Source organism: Trachurus trachurus (genome assembly GCF_905171665.1).
Source record: "Trachurus trachurus genome assembly, chromosome: 4".
Classification (NCBI taxonomy): domain Eukaryota; kingdom Metazoa; phylum Chordata; class Actinopteri; order Carangiformes; family Carangidae; genus Trachurus; species Trachurus trachurus.
The window spans coordinates 19,412,228-19,434,222 of NC_139898.1; the positions used below are offsets into that span (position 1 = coordinate 19,412,228).

The 21,995-nt window shown below is 40.6% G+C and overlaps 3 protein-coding genes across 6 annotated transcripts; all 3 read right to left on the bottom strand.

The window, feature by feature from the left end:
- Window positions 1–1,535: 1,535 nt before the first annotated feature.
- Window positions 1,536–7,688, bottom strand: clcc1 (chloride channel CLIC-like 1). 2 transcript variants are annotated; one of them, XM_083969824.1, is made up of 10 exons: window positions 7,306–7,688; window positions 6,927–7,037; window positions 5,626–5,736; window positions 5,243–5,464; window positions 4,915–5,055; window positions 4,709–4,808; window positions 4,144–4,241; window positions 3,709–3,855; window positions 3,004–3,600; window positions 1,536–2,311 (listed from the first exon to the last, which is right to left on the bottom strand). In XM_083969824.1, exons 1-10 carry the CDS (start codon window positions 7,438–7,440, stop codon window positions 2,198–2,200), a joined length of 1,776 nt encoding a protein of 591 aa, XP_083825950.1. In that variant the 5' UTR covers window positions 7,441–7,688; the 3' UTR covers window positions 1,536–2,197. The 2 variants fall into 2 exon arrangements, with proteins under 2 accessions (XP_083825950.1, XP_083825949.1); XM_083969823.1 differs by having other exon boundaries at window positions 1,536–2,314.
- Window positions 7,689–8,466: 778 nt separating this feature from the next.
- ftsj3 (FtsJ RNA 2'-O-methyltransferase 3) lies at window positions 8,467–16,310 on the bottom strand. Its single transcript, XM_083969402.1, has 21 exons — window positions 16,128–16,310; window positions 15,902–16,007; window positions 15,380–15,426; window positions 14,839–14,918; window positions 14,530–14,629; window positions 14,167–14,361; window positions 13,951–14,066; window positions 13,721–13,825; window positions 13,526–13,626; window positions 13,281–13,367; window positions 12,779–12,955; window positions 12,317–12,452; window positions 12,003–12,199; window positions 11,239–11,353; window positions 11,030–11,111; window positions 10,765–10,900; window positions 10,493–10,587; window positions 10,134–10,236; window positions 9,488–9,671; window positions 9,209–9,303; window positions 8,467–9,102 (listed from the first exon to the last, which is right to left on the bottom strand). The coding sequence occupies exons 1-21, from the start codon at window positions 16,192–16,194 to the stop codon at window positions 8,832–8,834; spliced, it is 2,595 nt and encodes an 864-aa protein (XP_083825528.1). The 5' UTR covers window positions 16,195–16,310; the 3' UTR covers window positions 8,467–8,831.
- A 755-nt stretch (window positions 16,311–17,065) lies between these two features.
- On the bottom strand, window positions 17,066–21,994 carry plaat1 (phospholipase A and acyltransferase 1). 3 transcript variants are annotated; one of them, XM_083970227.1, is made up of 6 exons: window positions 21,971–21,994; window positions 20,844–20,895; window positions 19,808–19,857; window positions 19,326–19,464; window positions 18,122–18,390; window positions 17,066–17,234 (listed from the first exon to the last, which is right to left on the bottom strand). In XM_083970227.1, the coding sequence occupies exons 3-6, from the start codon at window positions 19,832–19,834 to the stop codon at window positions 17,133–17,135; spliced, it is 537 nt and encodes a 178-aa protein (XP_083826353.1). In that variant the 5' UTR covers window positions 19,835–19,857; window positions 20,844–20,895; window positions 21,971–21,994; the 3' UTR covers window positions 17,066–17,132. The 3 variants fall into 3 exon arrangements, with proteins under 3 accessions (XP_083826353.1, XP_083826355.1, XP_083826354.1); XM_083970229.1 differs by lacking the exons at window positions 19,808–19,857; window positions 21,971–21,994 and adding exons at window positions 19,684–19,753; window positions 21,663–21,784; XM_083970228.1 differs by lacking the exon at window positions 21,971–21,994 and adding an exon at window positions 21,663–21,784.
- Between the last annotated feature and the right edge of the window lies 1 nt (window position 21,995).

Consider the following 21,995-nt stretch of genomic DNA (forward strand, 5'->3'; position numbering starts at 1 on the left):
TGGGATGTGATTGCAACATATCCTGCTAGTGCTTGTTTTTAATTGTGGAATATGTGGAAACTCCTACTCCCAATTCCCACATACACAGATGAATACCAAGGACATGACCTCAGGCATATCCACCCTCCATGACCATGACATAACCAACCCACAGCCCTGTCCGAAGTGTTCCTGAGAAATGCTTTATAAGCCCCAGGCAAAGGTAACGTCTGAAAATAAGCAATATAAAGATATATCACTGACATACAGATCGTGACTGTTCTCAGATGTGTTTGTGGCTTCTACATTAAAGTTGATGATCCCCTTCCTCTGAAAGAAATTCATCTCAACTTCTGCAGCCTGTGTCTGGACCATATGCTGCATTCAGGTGTATTTCTGCAACGAGAGAATGTGACAAAATAATACAACATTTCCAGATAACCAACCATGAAGTGTTGCACTCTAAATCACACAAAAGTAGTGGCTATAATTTCACATCCACATAATTAACTTAAGTTAATGGTGTTTATGTTGTCATGTGTCAAAAACACATTTTACAGCAGATGTTATCATGATCTAAATATACACGATTTATTTGCCACTGAAAATTTCAGGACTCCTCCACACATGGTCTTTCAAATTTTATTTTGTATTGCAAAAAAGAATCTAAAGATTTCTTTTTCATACAGACAGGGTAAATTACTTCATCTTAAACAAATTTTTCACAGTTGTCTCTGGTTAAAACAAGATAGGTCATGGTTCACTGGCATTTCTCATTTTTCTATCGAACCGTGTTGCATCTTCTCCTCTTTAAAGTTACATGATATACCGGTAATTGTCCAACTGTGCCAGTCCTTTAGTGAGTCTCGTGGTTTGCAGCAACAAATAATTAAACAATGAATAATAATAATAATAATAATAATAATAATAATAATAATAATAATAATAATAATAATAATAATAATAATGATAATGATGAAATAATGAATACATATTTTTGGCAACTACAGAATCTCTCACACCTATTGGACGACCATCAGAGCAGACACCAAGACTGAAAGGTCAACTGTTAAAGTTGCTGTTAAATGGCTATTACCCGAGTTCAGTTCATTGTTTTCATATCAGTCACCAGAGAATTAGCAACAATGACATTCACTCTGTCAGACCTTGTAATAATATGACTCACAGAAGAAAAGAGAAACTTTTCAGATGTTCTGTCAATGCTGAATGTACTCACACTGAGTTTCCCGTTTGTCATATAATTTGTGATACATCATAACAAATACTGATACATGATATGTAATTACCATGCATTAAAAGATGTATCCTTCATTAAACCAAACACTGGATATTCGTGATATCAGCTCTGCTCAGAGAAACAAGGTCTCGTGGACACAACACTTTTAGAAAGTCAGAATGAAATTTTTTTTTTTTTTCAAAGGAGGTTAAATCGAAAGCAACTGGACTTAGTTATTTGTCTAGGAAGACGTTTCACCTCTCATCCAAGAGGCTTCATCAGTTCATGTACGCAGCTGACCAGGCTGGGACTGGTCAGAATGAAATATTTCAAATATTAAACATAATTCACCCCAAAGACCATCGTTGTAAAATAAATTCAATGATAGAGTAAAAATTAGCATTGTAGTATCAAAATTATTCTAGATATAACATTGACAGCAATTCTCCCATGCTGGTGCAAGCAGTTTGCTCTCTCTTATAGGAAACTGAAGCAAAGCTGACACCTACAAACAATCAATCGCTACAAAAATAGCTTATTATTCTACAAAAACCGCAAAGAAGAAAAAAATATCATCCCTTTTAAATTACAAAACCCAAATGTACATATATAAACACAGATATCTAAACATAAATGGTTGACACATCGTCTTCATTGTGCTACCAAGTCTTACTTGTTTTATATTAATACTATGTTTTATAATAAATCACCATAAACAATAATGTAATGCTTTTCTGTTTCCCTGATCCTGGTTTTAGTCTGACTGCTGTGCAGCTGACTGAAAACTGTGTTTGCCTTGACTGATTCAGTCAAAATCATCAGGAAATACAGAGCAGATGCATCACACAAGTCCGACCCACGTGACGTGACATTAGTGCTGGTAACACATTGTGCTCCATCTAAAAATTCTGTTGATGCACAATTCAGCGGTGTCACCACACCGCACCAATAATGATGTTGCACCAGTGACTGGTGACCAGTCTATTCGGGCGCTGGTACTGGCACTGGATTTGTCTCCTGAACAGGAGCTCCAATAGTTTCAATGTGGCTCAGAGAAAGAGGGGGGTTCCCATCTTCAGCTGAGGCTTCCTGGTCCTGCTGAGAGTGAGGGGGGGGGGGGGGGGGGGGGGGGGGTAAATGAGACATACTGTATGTTACACAATAATGTTTATATACTGAAAAGGTGCATATGAAACATCCATTAAGTGCTACTGTAGGTGCACAACCTGACATTCAGTTACAGCAAATCCTCGTGGTGAGGTGATGGTGATGGTGAGATTAATTTACTTATATGCAGTGGATTTACAACTCTAAGATGTCATGGCACACAAAACTCAAAGGTTAATCAACGTACTGGCTGTTTTGTTTTGTTTTTAATTATTAATCTTCAACTATACTCATGAGAGGAGAATACAAAAAAGTAAATATTTAGTTACAGTTATAGAGCAATTTGGTAACTGAAAAGCAAGTATGTCATGGCATCCTAACTGAATTCCACTGCAGGTGTAAGTGAAGAGAAAAAACTGAAGAGGTATGTGGTACGGCAGCAACACAAATAACGACGTGGGCATGATATCCAAACACGATGTGATCTAATTATTAAACACTTATTTACCAATTTGTGAAGCATGTGGATATCCACCATCCTTTTAGTGCACATGTAATGCTGCTGAAGCATTGAAAACAATAAACAAAGCACTTTAAGGTTGAAGAAGCACTATGATGTGTCTCCAGTCTGACATTTAGATTAATCTGATTTAGTTGCATATGTTTTAAAAAGAACTCACTGGAACATCAGTTGTTTGTGGAGGCTGCCTCTCTGCAGGCTGAGGTCGGACTGCTGCGTTGTCTCTGCCGGGTTCATCCTGAGAATTAGTTTTTTTCATGTTGGGAGGTTTCTCAACGTTATTTTTCATGTTGGGAGGTTGCTCAAGGCTGTTCGGAGGATTGGCCTCTGCTTGAGAGGAATCTGACTGAGGAGGTTTGGGTTTTGCTCCTGCAGGCTCCTGTTGTGTCTCCTGTTGGTTTTCTGAATCCGAGTCAGCAGAGGGATCCTGCTCAGCCTCGGATCCTCCTTCCCGCCGCCCAGCATCCATCTCATCCCCTCTCAGGGCAGCCATTACTGTCACTACCCGGGGTTCCCTGGGTCTGTTGGGCGCCCTCTGACGAACCTGATTCCTGCCTAACCTGGCATCGTTTCCTTGGTGCCTCGGGGCTTGCTGTGGCGCGTCCCCTTCCTCCAAGTGGTCACCAGCCTCGATCCTCTGGAGCTGAGGCCGGCGTTGCTCCAGCGCTGGAGGATCTGGATCCTCTCGACGGCGACGGCGGAAAGGTGCAGCGATGCCGTGCTGGAAGGCTCCCTGCACACTTGCATACAACACAATCTGTAGAGGAGAAGAAAACATCAATCCCAAATTATAGAGAGATATCATCTCTGGTATTTTTTGGTGTTATTTATGTGTGAGGGGAGAATTTAACAGTGATTCTTTTACCACAATGGAGAGCACGACTGTGAGGAGAACTGGGATCTGCAGAGTAACTGGTAGATCTTTGAGGAGGGCTCGCAGAAACTCACTGATGCCCTGGCCAAAGTGTTTCAGCGGCTCTGTGATGAAGGTGGTGATGGTAACGGAAATTGCCTATACAGGGAGGGGATGTTCAAATTAAATGTCACGGATGCACCATTCCCACAAAAACGTAGACATACAAATACAAACACAGATTTTCAAGTAGTAATAGGTTATGAGGCTGGAACGCTGCAAAACAGGACCACTGTAACAGCAGTGATACATTTTGATTCCTCCACATAGTGATATTTTGAGAAAATGAATTGTAATTGCCATTATTAATTAGGTTTTAACACAAAGCAAAGCATAGTGTGAACAGACACTCCAAAGCTCAACCCCCACACAGCACAGCTGACCTACCTTAGTTGGGGGAACCAGCAGAATGGGGTTGACAATTATGTGTTCATAGTATTTCTTACAAGGGTCGTCCTGAAGAGTCCATGTGCTTCTGAACCACTCTGTAGGGAAGGAATCAAAGTGTATTATTATATTATGTGTATGTCAGATTTAACACAACATTTTAACCTAAAGCTTTCATCTACTTCTTTATTTAGGATCATCTGATAACAAATGTGTTAAATTGTGTTACAGTTTGTAGATGAATTTCTGAGTTTTTGGACAGACAAAAAAAAACACACTCCCTCCCAAACAAAATGATTTGTAGAATTTGAACACAATTTTTTTAAATTGATATTGATATTGATACTTGAGGTTTTGAAAAAAAAATCTGACAACACTTAGTGGATAGTTGTTTTTTTAAACATTAAAAAGAATATGCACAGACCCCTTTGAAAGAACTGATACACATATCTTGGACATTTTACAGATGTGCATACCATTCAGAAATTTCCCAAGGCTGAATATTGGGGAGATGCATATTTTTCACAGAACACAATAATAAGTAATGCACTTGTTATTGTTTTACCTTTCAGACTATCACTCCAGTCAATTCTCTTCATTCCAGAACATTTCTCATACACATTGTCCATCTTTGCTATGTTACTTTGGTGCTCAGCAAATTTACTCTGGATAAAAACAAATGTACAAACATCTTATTGGTTATCTTATATTTTCAAAAAAATAAAACACAAGCAAACACAAGGGCAAGAGAACTATAAGAGAGCCCCTTACCTTGTACAGGTAAAACCAGTTCCAGACAACACTGACGAAGAAGCAGACAATAAAGAGTCTACTAAACTGCATGAACCAGGACACAGTGGACCACAGCTCTGTGCAGACGATGGCCGATATGACCAGAATAAACAGTCCAATCTAGAAAACAAACGGGGAGAAAAGAGGGAAATTGTTCCTGCATCAGTACTGCGATGATTTACAGAGAAATCTGATTTAATCTTTCACTACATGTTACAAAGAGTGTTAATGTTTATTCCATAGACAGCACATGACATGAAGGAAGTATCTCAAGGTCTCATGAACAAAGAAGTCAAATCAAACTCACTTTTAACAGCGTGTCGATCTCAACGCCAAAAGTGTCTTCAAAATGCCATATCCAGGCTTCATAGTCATGTGGTTTGAGATCCACCAGTATCTGGCTGACGGCATTATCCAGAGCACCAGTTCTCCAGCTTTCTTCCCCCTCCAGAAGTGTCTGAATCTCTGTCATGGACTGTCTGGTCAGTCTGACTTTGGCATCATAGAAAACATCGGAGGATTCGCTGGGCTGAGAAGAAAAGGGACAGGTGTGTTGAAACGCCAGCGTCCTCTTTATCTTGTTCATGGGTTCTTCAGAATTTAAGTTTTAAAAGAAAAGTAAAGATCAGGGGTATAAAGTCTAAATGCAAACGTTACAAGTATTTGATAGAAAATAAAATGACCACTAACCAAACCAAGTCTTTTTATTTCCTTCAGGAGCCTGCTGAGGAATCTCTTGAATACTGGATTGCATGTAGGCTGCTGCGAGATGCGTGTGATCTTCTTCTTGTGTTCTTCAATCTGAATAAAAGGCAACGCACAACATTTAATGATGCAGAGAGAGTGGTAGTGGCACATAACACAAGATAAGTCACGAGACAATTTTATTGATCCCACATATGGGAAATGTGGTTGTTACAATAGCTTGCATAGACCAGAGCGGCATCACTATGCAAATGAGAATGACTGAGGCATCCTGGGTAATTTAGGGGCAGCGCCCGGCATTTTTAAATTGCACTCAGTGGCTTTTTGTGTTTTGATGGAGCGTAGACTAACTAACAATCAATTTGAATGTTTTATTTTGTGTTTCTTTTGTAGCACTATGTCTCATAATTATTTTGACACCCTCCTTGAAACCGACCGTTCACGCTATCTTGAAAAATTACAATTAATTAATCTACCGGTATGCTCATTTAGCCTCCCACAATGATCAATGACCCCACAAAGTGGCCAGAAATGTCTGACCCAGACATCTACACGTATTTGGTCGAATCGGTAGGTTTTGGCTTGTCTGCAAATAGCCTGCTGCCAACTTTTTGTTAGTTAGTTTGTCAAGCCAGTTCACTTTATGCACAGCTACCCTACTTCCTGAAATAAGCCAGCTCGTTTAAATAAACCAGCTCGTTTAATTCCTGTCTTGCATTATTGGACCAACTGATTAATCCAGGTGTGTCTGAGTAGTCACAGTGGTCAGACCCACCTGGATTAATCAATTGGTCCAATAATGTAAAACAGGAATTAAACGAGCTGTCTTATTTCAGGAAGTAGTGTAGCTGTGCATAAAGTGAGTTAGGCTGAACTTTTCAATGGAGGGATGCCAGGCGCTGCCCCTAAATTACCCAGGATGCCTCAGTCACTCTCATTTGCATAAAGATGCCGCTCTGCTCTATACAACAAGAAGGTAAACGAGGGAGAAAAATATGCAAATATAAAAATATAAGAGAAAAGAGAGAGACGGGTTCTGTACAGTTTTGTACCAAAATATGTAAAGAGTAAACAAAAATATATATACAAATATAAAAGAATACATATACATAGTGTTGTTTGTTCTAAGGCTGTAAAATATTACAGTTAAGTAGGACAGTGTGCAGTTTTTACACACAAATGGTAGTGGCCTATAGATGACACATACTTTGCTTTCCATCTAACTTGTGATTTGTATTGTCTTGTCATTGATATCCCTGATCTATGAGTGTGTTTACATGTTGCACCTGTTTCTGTAGCTCCACCACTTGACTGCTACACGTCTCCAGCTCGGCCTTGCTGGAGTCCTCTTGGTCGTACTCTCTTCTTTTAGTTGCCACATTGCCATAGTTTGCTGTCTGCGGGTCACACACACACACACACACACACACACACACACACACACACACACACACACACACACACACACACACACACACACACACACACACACACACACACACACACACACACACACACACACACACACACACACACACACACACACACACACACACACACACACACACACACACACACACACACACACAACCAATATGTCACAACAGTGATATGTGAATGGCTTCCGAGTACAGGGTTAGGTGAGGTGAGGGTGTCGCTGCTAACCTCGGTGCTGGGCTTCCTCATCGTTTTGCTGCTGGAGTCGTAGTTGAGCATGTCATACGGGTCGACCCAGTCGTCGTTGACCTGCTGTCCCGAGGCAGCCAGAGACAAGGAGCACAGCAGGACAGCGAGGAGCATCCTGGCAGAGAGGTAGATGGATATTTCCTGAAACAACCCTGCAGCTGGTAGCTGTTAGCTCACCCTGAGTGTTGAGCTCCAGCAAAAGTGAAAGTAGCGCACGCAGCTAACGGCTACGTTACATTTATGTTAAGAGTAACGTTACAGCGAGTAGCGACAAACAATATCCAACACACACCGACTCTAACTTAACTTTGCGAATAGTTGTTGCTGTAAACTACACAGCAGAGCAAAAAATATCATCACAACTACACGTTACGGCCTGACAAGAAGGACCGCTTTACGGCAGCCGCCAGCACGTAATATAAGTCACGTCAGTTCCCGTTTCGCATTGGCGCATGGGAAATGTAGTTGTCCACGAGAGTATGGTTTTAAATTTTAGCCAAGCCATTATCTACCTATCTCTGCTTCTCCCTGAAGAGGTTTATTCTGACAGGAAGACTTTATTCTCAATTACAAAACTTCAGAATTTAATTTCTGAATGAAATTAGTAAAACTATTGCTATACAAATACCAAATCCTAATGCCACATAGGAAGTGAAAGTCACTGAGAGGCAGTAAGATAAATGGGTCTGGACTAGGTGTTATTTAATTACTACATTAATTTAATGTTATTGCAATGTATTACAGTCCTAACCAGTATTTTAATGTTGCAAGTGGTTTTCTTACAATGAAACTCCAGCAATTGTATGTAGTCAAAGAAATTTAAGATACTTTACCTGTGGGGTTGTTTGTTGGATTAGGCTATCATATGTTTTGTATGTAAAATCTTATCCACAAATAAAACTTCTATGGCTAAAATACCAAATACCAAAAATGTATATAGTAGACAATGAAAATACTCCATTAAAACATTTCTACACTTCTGGAAAGTGTGTCTACCACATTGCTATGAACTGATGGTGCACAATAGCTTACGTATACTTAGTCCCTATGCTTTTGTGTGTATTGCACAAATGACAGAAAAGTGACAATCAAGGTCAGTCAACATATTTCAACAACACATGTTTATTGCGAATGTGTGTATTTAATATTTACAAACGGATTAACATATTTATTATTATAGTGTGAAACATGATTTACAGTTGTGTGCTCCATTCAGGGAGCTCAAGGCCAATAATATATAATAATACACCTTCAGAAAGATGTAACCAGGACACCGGCACTGTAACACCATTAGATCGTAGCTCTAGTGTGCAGGGGTTGAAGGAACCTCAGCAAAAGTGGCCAAAAAGAGGGCATTTATGTCAAGGACCACAGTTTATTTTGTCCGTGGTACAGGAGTTCAAACTGTGGGGTTCATCTCAGCTCACAAAGCTCCATAGATGCTCACCTGCAACACGAGTCCAGGCAAAGTTTAAAAAGACAGCGAGAACCTTACAGGTTCAGATTTATTTTCCTTTTCGCCCTTTCCCACCCTTCATTCCTCCTTTGCCGCCCTTTGATGGTCTTCCTTTGCCTTTGCCGCCTCTTCCTTTGCCTCCTTTAGCGTGTTGTTCCTTCCTCTGCATTCCACGCATGTCCTTCTTCATGCGACCGTCCACCACTTTGAAGACTCCCTTGACGCCCGCTGGTCGTCTCACCTTCTTGCCGGCTCCCTTTTTGCTCACAACGTATGTTACTTCTCTCTTCTCCTTCCCAACTCCTGCTTTCTTGTAGATACTAAAAGAATGAGGCAAACACAAGGCAAAATTATTGGATATTACAAATCCTAAAATAAAGTTTTGCTGCAGGCGCAGCTCCATTCCTACATGGTGGGACATCATACCTCTTCAGCTGAGCCATCTTCTCCCTCTCAGAGATGTCCACTGTGTTGACAACTGCCTCTGCTTTCTTCTTGGCCTGATCCATCTTTTTAATCATCTAGAAAAGTCACAGAGACACTGAATAACTATGTTTCCTGACCTGAAAGGTTTTGAATTATTTTGCGCAACACAATACATATCAAGGAGGTGCAACGTTTTCAATAATAATCCAGTTTTATCATCATTTCTTCCACATCTCTGTCACCAACAGTTGCACCATTGTGTCCCCCCCCCCCACTTACCCTCCTCTTCTTCCTGGCCTTGGCCTCAGCAACTCGTTTGATGGGTCGGGCATCGATCTCCTTCCATTTTTGTTTGAATTCCTCCACCATCTCTTTGGTGACAGGCACTGGCTTCTTCCGGTGTTTACGTTCATCGACCAGGAACCACTCAGGAACCTCCCACGCCTCCTCTGAGTTTGCAAACCTGCAGGATCAGTACAATCAGTTTGCTGCACAGGTGCATCCAAGGCTGAATTAAGGTTGTACTGCTGGATAATGATCTTGGATCATTAAAGCAATCAGAGATAGCGGTTGTTGTTGCTATATTTCCCTTATTGACCTTCATCATCCCCGGGCTGAATTGTTCTAACTGAAACAGTTCACAAATACACTGTACATTTCAATATTTCATCTTCACACATGGCACATTGGACGCACTATCGAGTATATACAGTAGTAATATGACTGACTCATAATAAACTATAATGCTCAATTTCACCATGATGAGGGAAAATGTCATCTAGAGTAACATTTTTTTCTGTATTTTACATGTGTTTTCAATAGAATAGACATCTATAGTGTGGCAACAGTGTGATTGTTTAAGCTTTGTGAGAAAATATGAATCAGTTGGAAGCTGGCCACACTTTGGACCGTCACACACACAAACCTATGAAAGGAGCCGTCCATCAGGTCCCTGGCTGTCTTCTTAGAAGTAGCGATCTGACAGCCGAGGGCCAGGCCTTCTGCATCCAGGATCCTGGCTTTCTTACCTGAGTGGTGCAGAACATACACACATCAATGAAGTTATACACAACATAAAAGCTGAACCAGGTTTTCTCCCCTTTCTCACTCATGTAACCCAGCTTTAAAAAAGGACTTAAACAAATATATCCATTTGATTAACAAAAAAAGCTTCTTGCAACAATTAGTGGACTGTTTCCAGACGTGATCTCATTGGAAACAATGTTTAAGTATGGTTGATTACTAAACACCTGATATTTACAGTAAGAGTTTTTCATTACTCACTGATGCTTTCTACAGGAACAACCTGGAAGTCGTCCTCCCCGGCTTCTCCTGACTTCCCAGCAGCCCCCTTGGCCTGCTTCATCCGGCTGATCTCACTGGAAACAGGAGTGAGAATTACTTTAGCAACAACGAATGTTAAAAAAAAACAAAAAACAGTTTGAGCAACATGGAAATTATTAAGCTCATTCCTGCTAAATCAATTTCCTCTCCATCCTTTATATAATGTCTTGAACAAAAAACAGAATAGCCAGTGAGAGAAAATTAGGTTTTACTTCTCATCGTCACTGCTGTCATCTGAGTCGCTGTCGCTCTCCTCTGCAGCTTCCTGTGAAGGTCCTGCCTGTTCCTCCTCTGGCTGAGCAATGTCCTCCTCTTCCTTCTCCTCAGCTTTCCTCTTTTTGCCTTTTTCTATTAAAAAAAAAGTGATGAATTTTGTGTCAGAGCTGAATTAAATGAATTATTGACATCTATTTTAGATAAAAAATACATTTGATGAACATGTCAATAAATAAACAGGGATAAAAGAGAGGTGGTTACCAGTTTGTTTGTTTTGGAGCCACTCGGTCTGTTGGAGTTCGTTCTCTGCGTCTCCCTCCAGGTCGATCTCAGAGAAGATGCCCTGAGGAGCAGAGGGGTGGTGGGAGCGCAGGTCAGAGGTCAAACTCATGTACAAGTGAAAGCCATGGCAGAGATCAGCAGCGATGCCGTGTTGCATTATGGGAGCAAACACACACAGACAGGCTTACCTTGCTGAACCAGAGGTTGGTCTCACGCTCTTTCTTCTCATCCTTTCCCTCCAGCTCAACCAGCAAACCACCCTCTGGCTCTTCATCATCATCCTCTTCCTCAGCAAATTGTACTCTGGAAAGCACATACACAAATTAGTAAATAATCCCAAACTAAATGAAAGATTCACTAATAATTAGGGGTGAATAGGACATTCAAACATGGCAGGAGCAGAGATCCAAGTAGACGGCAAGAAAGAAAATGAATAACAACATATTTAAGGGAATTATAGTATATTATAATACATTGTATTTGTCAATGTATGACATATTGAAGATGATGTTATTTCCTGTGTGTATTTTGTGTTGTTCCTTGTGGACCCCAGGAAGACTAGCGGGTTACTGCGGTACCAACTAATGGGGGTCCTTAATATACAAATTAAACAGTTGTTGAAGCAAATAAAATAAGTCAGGTATAAACAGCAGTCATGACTTTAGAGTTCTGGGATTCATATCACATGTTAAAATCTCATAATTTGAGTATTTTTTTTACAAACATTAGTTTAATCAACTGTCAAAAAGCAATAAAACCAATTGGATTAAAGTATCACTTTGTACTAGGGACTAACATAATATAAAGGATATTCTCCTTCACTGAGCCCCAACTTATCTCTTAGGGTTTAATTTAAGGCTTCATTGCCAAAGATACGACACTTGAATCAAAGCAGCACCTTTTGGTTTTAGTCAGACCTAAAAAAAAAAATTGGACTGTTTCAGCTTCTTACTTCTTTGGTGCTTTCTTCTCCAGCTCTTTCTGTCTGTGCTCCACCTCCTCCATGTCATCCTCATCTAGATCAGAGGCTAGGGACATTTCATCTGCATCTTCATCATCATCCTCGTCTTCAGACAGGTGAAGGTCATCATCCTCATCGACCAGAGTGTCTGCTATCTTCATGTCTCCTTTAGATATATCGGCCAGTGCCTGGTGAAGAAGGGGTTAACATCAGAGGAGCATTGAGTTGGGGGTCGGTGAAACGTTCAGCAGCATCTCTTGTGTTAGCTGGAGTTTAGCAACAGTCCGTGGGAGGTTCATCATTACCTTTTGCTTCTTAATGGTGGAGAGCGAGAACATGGACGTGTCGTTGCCGTCGGCGATGGAGACGCCCGGCAGGTCCATCTTCAGCTCCACTCTCTCCCTCTGCTTCCTCCGCTCCTTCAGCAGCTTCTTCTTCTTCCTGATGGATCGTTTCAGTTATACAACATTTATTCCAAGAAGATGTCAAAAGTGATAATAATTGTCTTTCCACTAAACCTACATTAAAGGGCAACTGTGTCATTTTTCCTGTGGCTGTTAAAGCAGCAGTAACAGTATCGCATTAGCTGATCTACAATTTAAAAAAAAACTACAATGGAAATCTGCATCATATGGCATCCAGACAAATTCAAAACATTATTTATTTGATTTAAATGGGCACCCTGACTCATCAATTAAACAAACCAGTTGCAGAAAATGCACAAAACAAAAGTTGACTGGAGTTGAAAGAGGAAGAGTTTGTCGTACCGTCTCAGATCAGCCACCTCCTCAGCTTTCAGCTCTGCCAGCTTCTTTTCCATTTCTTCCTCCTCGTCAGTGTCCATCTTTTCCTCTCCCTCCTCTCCCTCCTCTCCATCCTTACGCTCTTCTTTCTTCTTTTCTGGCTCTTCCTCTGAATGACTCTCATTTTCATCAGAACTTAAGCTAAAAAAAAACAAAAGGAGGAGAGGATTGTTGATTTGCTGTGACACAGTTCAAGGTTCCTTAATAATAATAATATAATATATTAGGTACATTTGGTTCACAGTGAGTCAGCCTCATTATACATAAAACATTTACAAACAGACAGCATAGGACATATAACGTGACAACAGTGCTCGGGGCTAAAAAGGAAGGAAAACAAGATGGTACTAACATAAAGGAGAGATAAAAACAGAGAAGTAAGAACTAGATAAAAGAAACGTAAAATAACCACATCCTGGTAAAGACATAAGAAATGCTCTGAGGCTTTTTGTAAAGAGTTGTTTACTTTATCTCCCGGTCAAGATGTTTGGCCTCTGTCCTCAGTTTCTTGGCCAGGAATCTCCTCAGCTTGGACCTCCAGTTCAGCAGCAGGCTGCAGGTGTGAGGGCGGAGGAGAGGAGAAAACACACAGACACACATGCTTGAGTCGTTCATCTTTACCTTTGATGTGCAATTAATGCAGCAAAGCACAAACATTTTATTTTCCAAATGCACAAACCTCAGCAGTGATGGAAGTACAGAGGAACTTACCGAAGCTCTTTACGGCCCAAGACTTTGATGTCACGACAACACTCCTTTATCTCCAGACTGGTGCCGGGGTGAGACTCCAGGTCCGCGTTGTCAAAGGTGATCTGTGAGAAGAAGAAGAAGACAAGTGAGGTGAGCGATCTTATCCTGCATACCTCGTCTAGTTTTTGACATTAGGGTTGTGCAGATGTATCTCACCTCGCTGGCTTTACTCAGAAAGTCCACAGCGTTCTCGGCTTTGAGGAAGGCTGTCGCTGTGAAGGTGTGGTAGAGGGTCAAATCACCGTCTGTGTATCCCTCCGCCTGAACACAAGAAGAGCTGTTTGGTCAAAAAACTGTGGCAGAGAAACAACAAACAGCAAATATATACACAGCTTTTCAGGCAGTAACAGGTCATCATTATTGTGACTGAACAGTACAGCACATGCCTTTGGCTTCTTGACAGGAATCAGCTCCTTCACAGTCTTAGCCTGAACCTCCACCTCTTTGAACGCATATTTGGAGTCAAAGAATTTACTGTCGATTTTATCCGGGGCAAGAAAGCCTGGCGAGGAGAAGAAAACAAATGAACTTAAAGTTTTTAGACATGATCTGCAGCAGTGACCAAAAAAAGCAGAGGCTCTTCTTCCGAGATTGTCACTGACCTTGACAGATGACGAAAATCTCAGCGGACTCGTTCCTAGACGCCTGTGGCTTGGTGGCCTGCACCTTCTTGAAGAACTGCTGGAAGATCCAGAGCAGCGGCTGGTAGTCCTTGGAGCGGAAGACCTTTGTGACGAACGTGCCACCTTTAGTCAGAAAGTCACAGGCCAGTTTCAGAGCCATGAGGGTCAGATGAGCTGGTGGGGAAGAGGGGAACAGAAGTAGAATCAAACAAGAGGAATTAATGGTGAAGACATTTCATTTTCCCTCCAACATAGAAACTCCACACCTTTATCAATGCATGCAGTGCTGTTTTCAGACATTTACTGATTATGTATTGCAGCTGAAAATGTCACAGTTCTTACCTTGCGTGAAGGCATCGTGCTGCCAGTTGGCTCCCACGTTCGGGGCTCCGTCATTTAGCACCACATCAACTTTCCAAGTCTGCAGCTCTTTTCTTAAAGCCTGCACATGGGACAGACAGCGTCTCACTTAACAACTCCATATAAAACAACTACTGCATAATCTGTGATTTTCGTTGACACCTTCGAACCACCATCTTTGGACAGCAGTGCATCTTTCAGGGGGGAGAAAAATATATTTTTTTCTAGTTCTTCTAATAAACTGCACTCTCTGTGAATATCACTTTATGCATAATTGCAGCCATACTGTACCTGTCTGCATTTCTCAGTTGTGATGTCTTCTTGCAGCGTCACCACATTGGGAATGGGCTTGATGGGCACCAGGTCAACACCTGACAGTAAGAAACCATTGTTTAATCATTCACTTGCATTATCACAGTCATTGTTATCAATTCTAAGTGGAGGTTTTCCATTTGTGCTGTACTGTATTTTTCACCCAACTAATTAAAAAAAAAGCATTGCTTGTTAATTAAGTTGATAATGTAGAGTAAATATCCTTAGATTCTGAACTGTAGGTCTGACAAAATCCTGCATTTTTTCTGACAATTGTACTAGGGAAAGTTTTCTGATGCTTTATGGACCAAATAATAAAATCAAATCATTGACAGATTGATTGGTAGAAAGAAATAATCACTTGTAGCAGGCATAACTGACTGGAAACTGATCAGTATAACTACATTTGAAACGTAGGCTGGGTATGATGCTGAAATATTAATCTATACAGACCGATACAAACAGATGGGAATTATCTTTAGGTATAGAAAACTGAAGGAAAGAAAGAGAACAGACTCACCAATAACGAGACTGGAAACTGGCATAAACTTGGATGCTACCTGCAACCTGCAAGGACATTTGTAATTTGTCAGTGTCATCATCATAATGTACTAATTCATTCTCATTCACACACATAACTCGTTTGTTTCATTAGGCAGTTTGTTTGTTAGGAGGCTGGACTGGAAACAGTTCATATAGCTACCTACATTAATGCACAGATTGTGATTAAACTGTTTCAGAAAAGTATCGATTCACGTTGTGTGATATGATATCTAACTTGGCCTACATATCACTGGTGGCACTGAAGAAGACAAAATGGTCGGTGCCTTCATGAACGTGGGAATAAGCGCAGAACTGTTAGTAATTGATATTAAATGGTCTATGTTTTATGAGTGTTTGGCACAATTGAATGAACAATCTGTTCTGCAGGGTCCTCAAACTGTGTCTACGGTACCAATCTCTGCTGTTAAACCCTTGACCAGTTTGCCTACTAATAATATTGAGGGGTGTTAGTCAGATTAGATGTTGACAGGACGCTCACCATCCACCCGGAGCAGCACACAAGTCGATCACAGCTCTGGCTTTCTGCAGGAACATAAATTTACGGTTGAGTTGGATGAGTTTGAAGGAGGACCGAGATCGATAACCTGGAGAGAAAAAAAAAAAGACCAGAAGAGATAAGGTGAGTTAAATGTTAAGCCTGTTGAAGCTACAATCTGATGCCCGGTAGGTAGCCTATCTTTTCTGAGAGCGATAAGTTACAATACCTGTTTCTTTGGCCAGATGGTAGAATTTGTCTTTTCGGGTCTTTCCGACTTTGAGTTTCTTCCCCATGTTTGTTGCTGAGGTTTTACACTGGACGTTAACACAGAAATATCACACTTTTGTCACGACTTACAGCTCCCACAGCATGTACATGAAAACAACACGTGTTTGTGCTCTAACACGGAAGTTCCGGGTCACACTGCCACGAGCTCTTCTTCTTCTTGTTCTGGTTTGTTATGGTTCACAGGAAGTTGCCGCCACCTGCTGTCCACAAGTTGGAGTTGCAGATAACAGGTGGATTGTGGGTCACAGAAAAAAATAAATCATCATTTATCAATTCATGTAATCTTTTATATATTTGTACTTATTTTTTGGGTCCCAGGTTCACATAACAGTTTTTTTCTGATTGTTATATGTGATGCTATTTTGTCACTATTCTTTAACATCTATAAAGGAAATGATTAATTTATTGATCAGCATATTACCTGTCATGTAATTTGTTGTGGCCCTGGTCTAAACTACACAGCAGTAAATTATGACAGGGGTTAGGGTTTGGTTGAAATGTAGTAAAGTAACAGTGGTATGTAGCCATGCATTTTAAAGGGTTAGGGTTAGGGTTTTTTTTTTTAGTTGTGCAGGTTTTAATGTACCGATGTGAGAGATTTCTACCTTCACTTCAATACAATGGGAGCCAGGTGAATGGCAGCAGGACCATTTCTCTGCAGAGGCAGTGTCCATGTTAACACACAGACCTCACAATAAACAGTTTTCAGCAGAACTAGTCTGTCTTCTACAGGACAAACTACTGTATCAAGATGATTAAAAATCATTCAGATCCATTATGTTGGGGTGGTAGCAGATGAAACTGTCTGAAAAAAAGTTGGGGTAAGGCATCAATGAGGAAGTAACACACTGGTTTACTTTTTAATCAATGCTTTATTTCATTAATTTTCATTGCAGCCGCATGAATGTTGGGAGAAAACACTCTTCAGTGAAGAAAACAGCTGTCAGAAAGGCCTGTTTCTGGATCGTGTGTTGATCAGTCCCAGGACAGAGAAGGCACTGGCTGCTGCCGTCACCAAACTGATGGCCCCAATGGCCCGTGTAGCCTGAGGAGACAAAGAGAGGCAGAGGAGGTGAACTGATTTAGAGGAGAAGCACAGATCAGATGAACACAGTGGGGAAATAAGAGGATTTCACTGCATATCCATGGTAGGTTATACCATACACCAGATGTACATACCATAAAATGGGCCTATTGCTTATGAGAAGAGAAAGACATCTCAACAAAACCAACAAATGCATCTGGTACAGAACAATGTTTATAGTATGTTACAAGTGTCTGTTACACACTGAACACAAGAATGGGTGCCACATATTTTTCAGAAGTTTCTATAGATATTTCCATATTTTCTTTCACCTCAAAACCAACCACAGCCTCTATTCTTTGTGAAGATGGAAATTATAAAAACAACATTAACCTGATAGCAACCCAACCTAACCCAATTTCAAGGCTGCAAAGTTGATTGTTTGACACTCAAAGTAAAGTTTTAGATGGAATAATATTTGGTAATATCGACCCAGACATACCATAATTTAAACCACGTCAAACTTCTGCTTACGTTAAACCAGCCAAACTAACCTAAGAATATACATTAATCCACCCTAAAGTTACAGATTCCAGTCCAGTTAAGACTGATTTCTACTTCAACACAGTGTGTTTTTGTGTGTAGTATCCCTGAGTAAATCCCTGAGTAAATAATCCTATAAGTAAATAATAAAACTGATCATCATTGTTTTTAGTTTAGGGGACTGATCAGCTCCTCTCTGTTGCATCCCACTGGACTTGAGCACTTGAGATATGTTCAAATGTCCTGTTTTGTTGTAAAAATGTCTTTCACAAGTAAAACTGGTGGCATTAAGGATTCATGAAAAGTACGCTGCCCTGATGACACATGACACACATGAGACAGAGACACAACAAACAGTGAGAGACCTGCTCGGACACCCCCTCCCCATAGCGCAGAAGGGTAACAAAGTGCTCGCAGTTGCTCCCCAGCAGGTCGTAAGACACCTCCTGGCCAATGAGGACTTGCGCTCGCTGGATGATTTCACAGACGGGCAGGGGTGTGTGGTTATGGTCGTACTTGTTGTTGACACGGTACGAGTCGCTTCCCACCACCTCCTTCAGCAGCTGCATGCGCACCACTGCCTTCCTGCTGAAGACAGACTTCACACTGGACATGGCGGCCGCCTGGCTCTCATCTGCAGCGGGAGAGAGAACGGCTTTAGTGGGGTAACATCAACATTATATTTTATATTTAAAGCAGAAGTAAGCGGAATGCTTGTGTTAATATAAGTCTTAAATAGTTATATCTTCCGACAGCAATCACTTATATAGAGTGTTTGGTCCGAAACACGGGTCTGTCAGTCACTCTGCTCTGCTGTAAGCCGAGGAGAAAACTTTCCTTGTATCCTACAACCTTTATCCAATGAGGAGAGAGAACGGCATAAAGGGGCGGTCCTCTCTGTGTGTGCAGCCAAGGGATGCGCGTGAATGTGGTGGCGTAGGGACGAGGGCGGGGACTGCTAACTCCATCGGCTGACAGGAAGTTAGCCAAAACGACCGGATCGCTTACTTCTGCTTTAAATTAATCATGTCAGTCACAACTGTATAAATGTTTTTTTTTTTATATTTCAATGAATCATGTTAATCGCAGCTATATAGATCATATTTTTTTCACAATTCAAAGAATCATGTCCAACCCTCCTGTAACTATGTAAATGTACTTCTTCTGTTATCTACTGGTCCTCCGTCTTTATGGACTTTTTATGTTAATTGTCGTATTGTTTTGGGGACTACGGATGTAATTTAGCACATGTGCTAAATCCGGTGTATTTACTGTGGGAACTCTAGCACACACTGTCCATTAATATGCATTGTCCCAACTAAATAAACAAATAAAGTAAAGTAAAGTAACCCAGTAAGGCAGATATTTGGGATTCTGGCCAAATAGATCAGCCTAAGTGTTTCCCACTTGTCAAATGCCAAATTAAATAATTTATTAGAGGAGGTAAGAGTATGTTGATCATTTCCCTTGACAGATGTAAATCCAACATTTCTCAATGTTGGACAAGAATCACAGATATGCCCTTGCAAAACATGTACAACAACACAGGGATTAATGGCTACTACTGACCAACAGGAGTTAAGTTGATGATGTAGCCGTCTCCCAGGTAGAGAGCCCAGTGTTGATAGGCTGGTCTGAAGATCTCAATGAGGTCACCAGGCTGGGGGTCACCAGAGGGGTCAGGAAGGTCAGGGTCATTAGAGGCCATCTAAGCAGCAGCAAGGAGCGACAGAGACACAGGTGTGTATTTATTTTTTATGTATCAATTGTCTTCAGGAAAGATACAAAGAGCTAAAAAAAATTGTCTGTATAGTTTTTCCTCCAAACCCCACAAAACTCTTTTGTTGCTGCATTGTTGTCAAAATCATATAAATGCTACAATTTATGGAAACGAAGGCTTGAGTGTAAATAGATTCTTGAAACTGACCCCTCAGGTGTGTCCTCTTTGGAGGTCATCAGGGTCGCTCATACAACATCTTTTACAAATCCACATTCACCTGTCATAGAAACACACAGAGACAAAATAAAAGGTGTAGTAACAGTCAACTTACAGTAGAGCTTCGTTGTTGTTTATCCATCCCACATCATGCTTCCACAAATTCTAAAAGGAGAAGAAAACACAGAAAGAGATGTTTTTCATGTCATCTGCTGAAACAAAATGTACCACCGGTAATCTAACATTTGAAAATTAGTAATATTTATTGGCTATATGTAAATATATGTTGTTTTTTGGGGGGGGGGTTTTACCACTTGTTTGTGGTAAGGAAAGACTCAAAGGGCAAAAATAACTAAATTCCCAGAGAAAAGGAATGCTAAATAGGATTTTACACAATGTAAAGGTCACCCATACATACTCACACAGACAATACACACCAGCTCACACACAGACAATACACACATAAGCTGTTGTGTCACCTATACTGCCACAATAGCACCAACACAATGGGGAAGCTGACAGAAAAATAGTTTCAGTCCAGGTTATTTTACATGGAAGAAAAAAAAAACTCCATAAATGTAGTATGTAGTTAAATCCTATTTTAAATCACCACTTTTATTCTTGATTTTCTTTTGATAAATGTATCCAGATTTATCCAAAATAATTATCTATAAGATTAAAATTTTAAGTTTTTCTGTCAGCTCCATGGAGACAAGAGTTTACAAAATTAAATGTGGATGGGATGAAATCTATATCTGCCTGGGGGAGCAGAGAGTATATCCATCTCATCATTAATGTAAGATGCTGAAGCCACACTGCTGAAACAGGAAAGACACCTGTTATTTTACTGAAGCAAAACTGTTGGAGTGTCGCTAACATGAAAACACACATTTAATTCAGTTATATGGGAACTGTGCAGTTTACCATACAAAAACTACAATTTTACTGTTCACATAAATGGATGAAACATTCTGTAGGATAAAGAGCACATGAAACAGAAAAACCAAGCATCATAACCACCTTCAAAGTTTGTTATTGTAATGTTATAGCATGAACTATGTTTGTGATTTGACTGAGGCAAAGAGATAAATTCATTTTCAGAGGCCCCAACAGCCAACAACAGAGCACATGCAAACAGGTGTAATACTTACTCAAACACCAGCAGCTTTTTCTTCCTCACCATTTTAATTCTCCATCATAAATCTGCACATAATCATAAAAAAAATGCAAGTAAAATTAAAAGAGAACAAGATTGATTCCAAGTTTCTGATGGAACAAGTGGTTTTCAAATATCCCAAAGCCAAACAGAGGCTGGAGGTCCTGGTGGAGGTGTTTCAGTTTTCACTGCTCTGACCGATGTCGCTTTGCCACAGTTGCTGAGGTCACACACACATATACACACACAGAGAGGCGTTTCCTCTCTGGCAGTGTCCCATTCACATGCTGCTCCTCTGAATAGCCGTCATTGTGGGCTTGCAAAGGCTACACATACAAGCAATTGTTTCATTTACATGCTGTCTGATCTCTGTGTATAGAGAGGTAACATTAGTGCAGCACGTCATGTGCATGTTCATATACCCCCATATTATATCCCATAGCCCTCGTAATATAGAGGTTTCTACAGAGAGTAAAATAAATCTCTCCAGTCAACTTTGGTGAAAGATATCTTGCACAGTAGTCAGGGTACAGGTTGTGCAACACCTCAACACACAGATATCATTCTCCACCTGTCTTTCCTTGTTTCCAGAGTGAGTTTGAGACTCACTATGTATTAGCAGCAAGTGGGAAGAGGAGGGAATAGTGTATTCCACTCAATGTAACTAAATTATGAATGCAAACGTCCTGCATCCGGTAAAGAAAGTGAAAGTAAAAAGATGCAGGCTCATACAACAAGACATCAAAGCTGACCTCAAAATCCCCACAAGAAACAAAAACAGAAGCCTTTTGAAAAGCCCTCATGGTGCACTTACCTGAGTGGTTGATTTCAAATATGTTGTGTGTTAAAGACAGTCTAAAAAACATCTCTGAAGTTGAGCATGACCTGGTGATGATTAAACTAACAATAGAAAGTCTCTTGGATGGCAACAAAAGGCATTTGCACGGTGTGATATCTGGCCAAGGGCTAACATAGCTGGATGTGCCACATTTCATTTCTGAAGTTGCTTTTAATGCTTCTCCTGCAGCAAACATGTCTCGTGCGTTATTAATCATACCCTCGGTGTTTGTTATAAGGGGTTGGATGCATTCTTTGCTCATTGATTGGCTGCTGCCCGCTAACCTGTTCGTCACTCGTCACTGTCTTG

Coding starts and splice junctions, on each gene's coding strand:
- ftsj3 (XM_083969402.1), bottom strand. CDS start 16,194: ATGGGGAAGAAACTCAAAGTCGGAAAGACCCGAAAAGACAAATTCTAC. Junction 16,008..16,127: donor CCATCTGGCCAAAGAAACAG/GTATTGTAACTT, acceptor TTTTCTCTCCAG/GTTATCGATCTCGGTCCTCC. Junction 12,956..13,280: donor CATCTTGACCGGGAGATAAA/GTAAACAACTCT, acceptor GTTTTTTTTTAG/CTTAAGTTCTGATGAAAATG.
- plaat1 (XM_083970227.1), bottom strand. CDS start 19,834: ATGGATAAACAACAACGAAGCTCTACT. Junction 19,465..19,807: donor AACAACAACGAAGCTCTACT/GTAAGTTGACTG, acceptor GCTGCTGCTTAG/ATGGCCTCTAATGACCCTGA. Junction 17,235..18,121: donor GGGAGGGGGTGTCCGAGCAG/GTCTCTCACTGT, acceptor TTGTCTCCTCAG/GCTACACGGGCCATTGGGGC.
- clcc1 (XM_083969823.1), bottom strand. CDS start 7,440: ATGCTCCTCGCTGTCCTGCTGTGCTCCTTGTCTCTGGCTGCCTCGGGA. Junction 5,737..6,926: donor TGGTGGAGCTACAGAAACAG/GTGCAACATGTA, acceptor CCTTTTATTCAG/ATTGAAGAACACAAGAAGAA. Junction 5,056..5,242: donor AGATCGACACGCTGTTAAAA/GTGAGTTTGATT, acceptor TTTGTTTTCTAG/ATTGGACTGTTTATTCTGGT.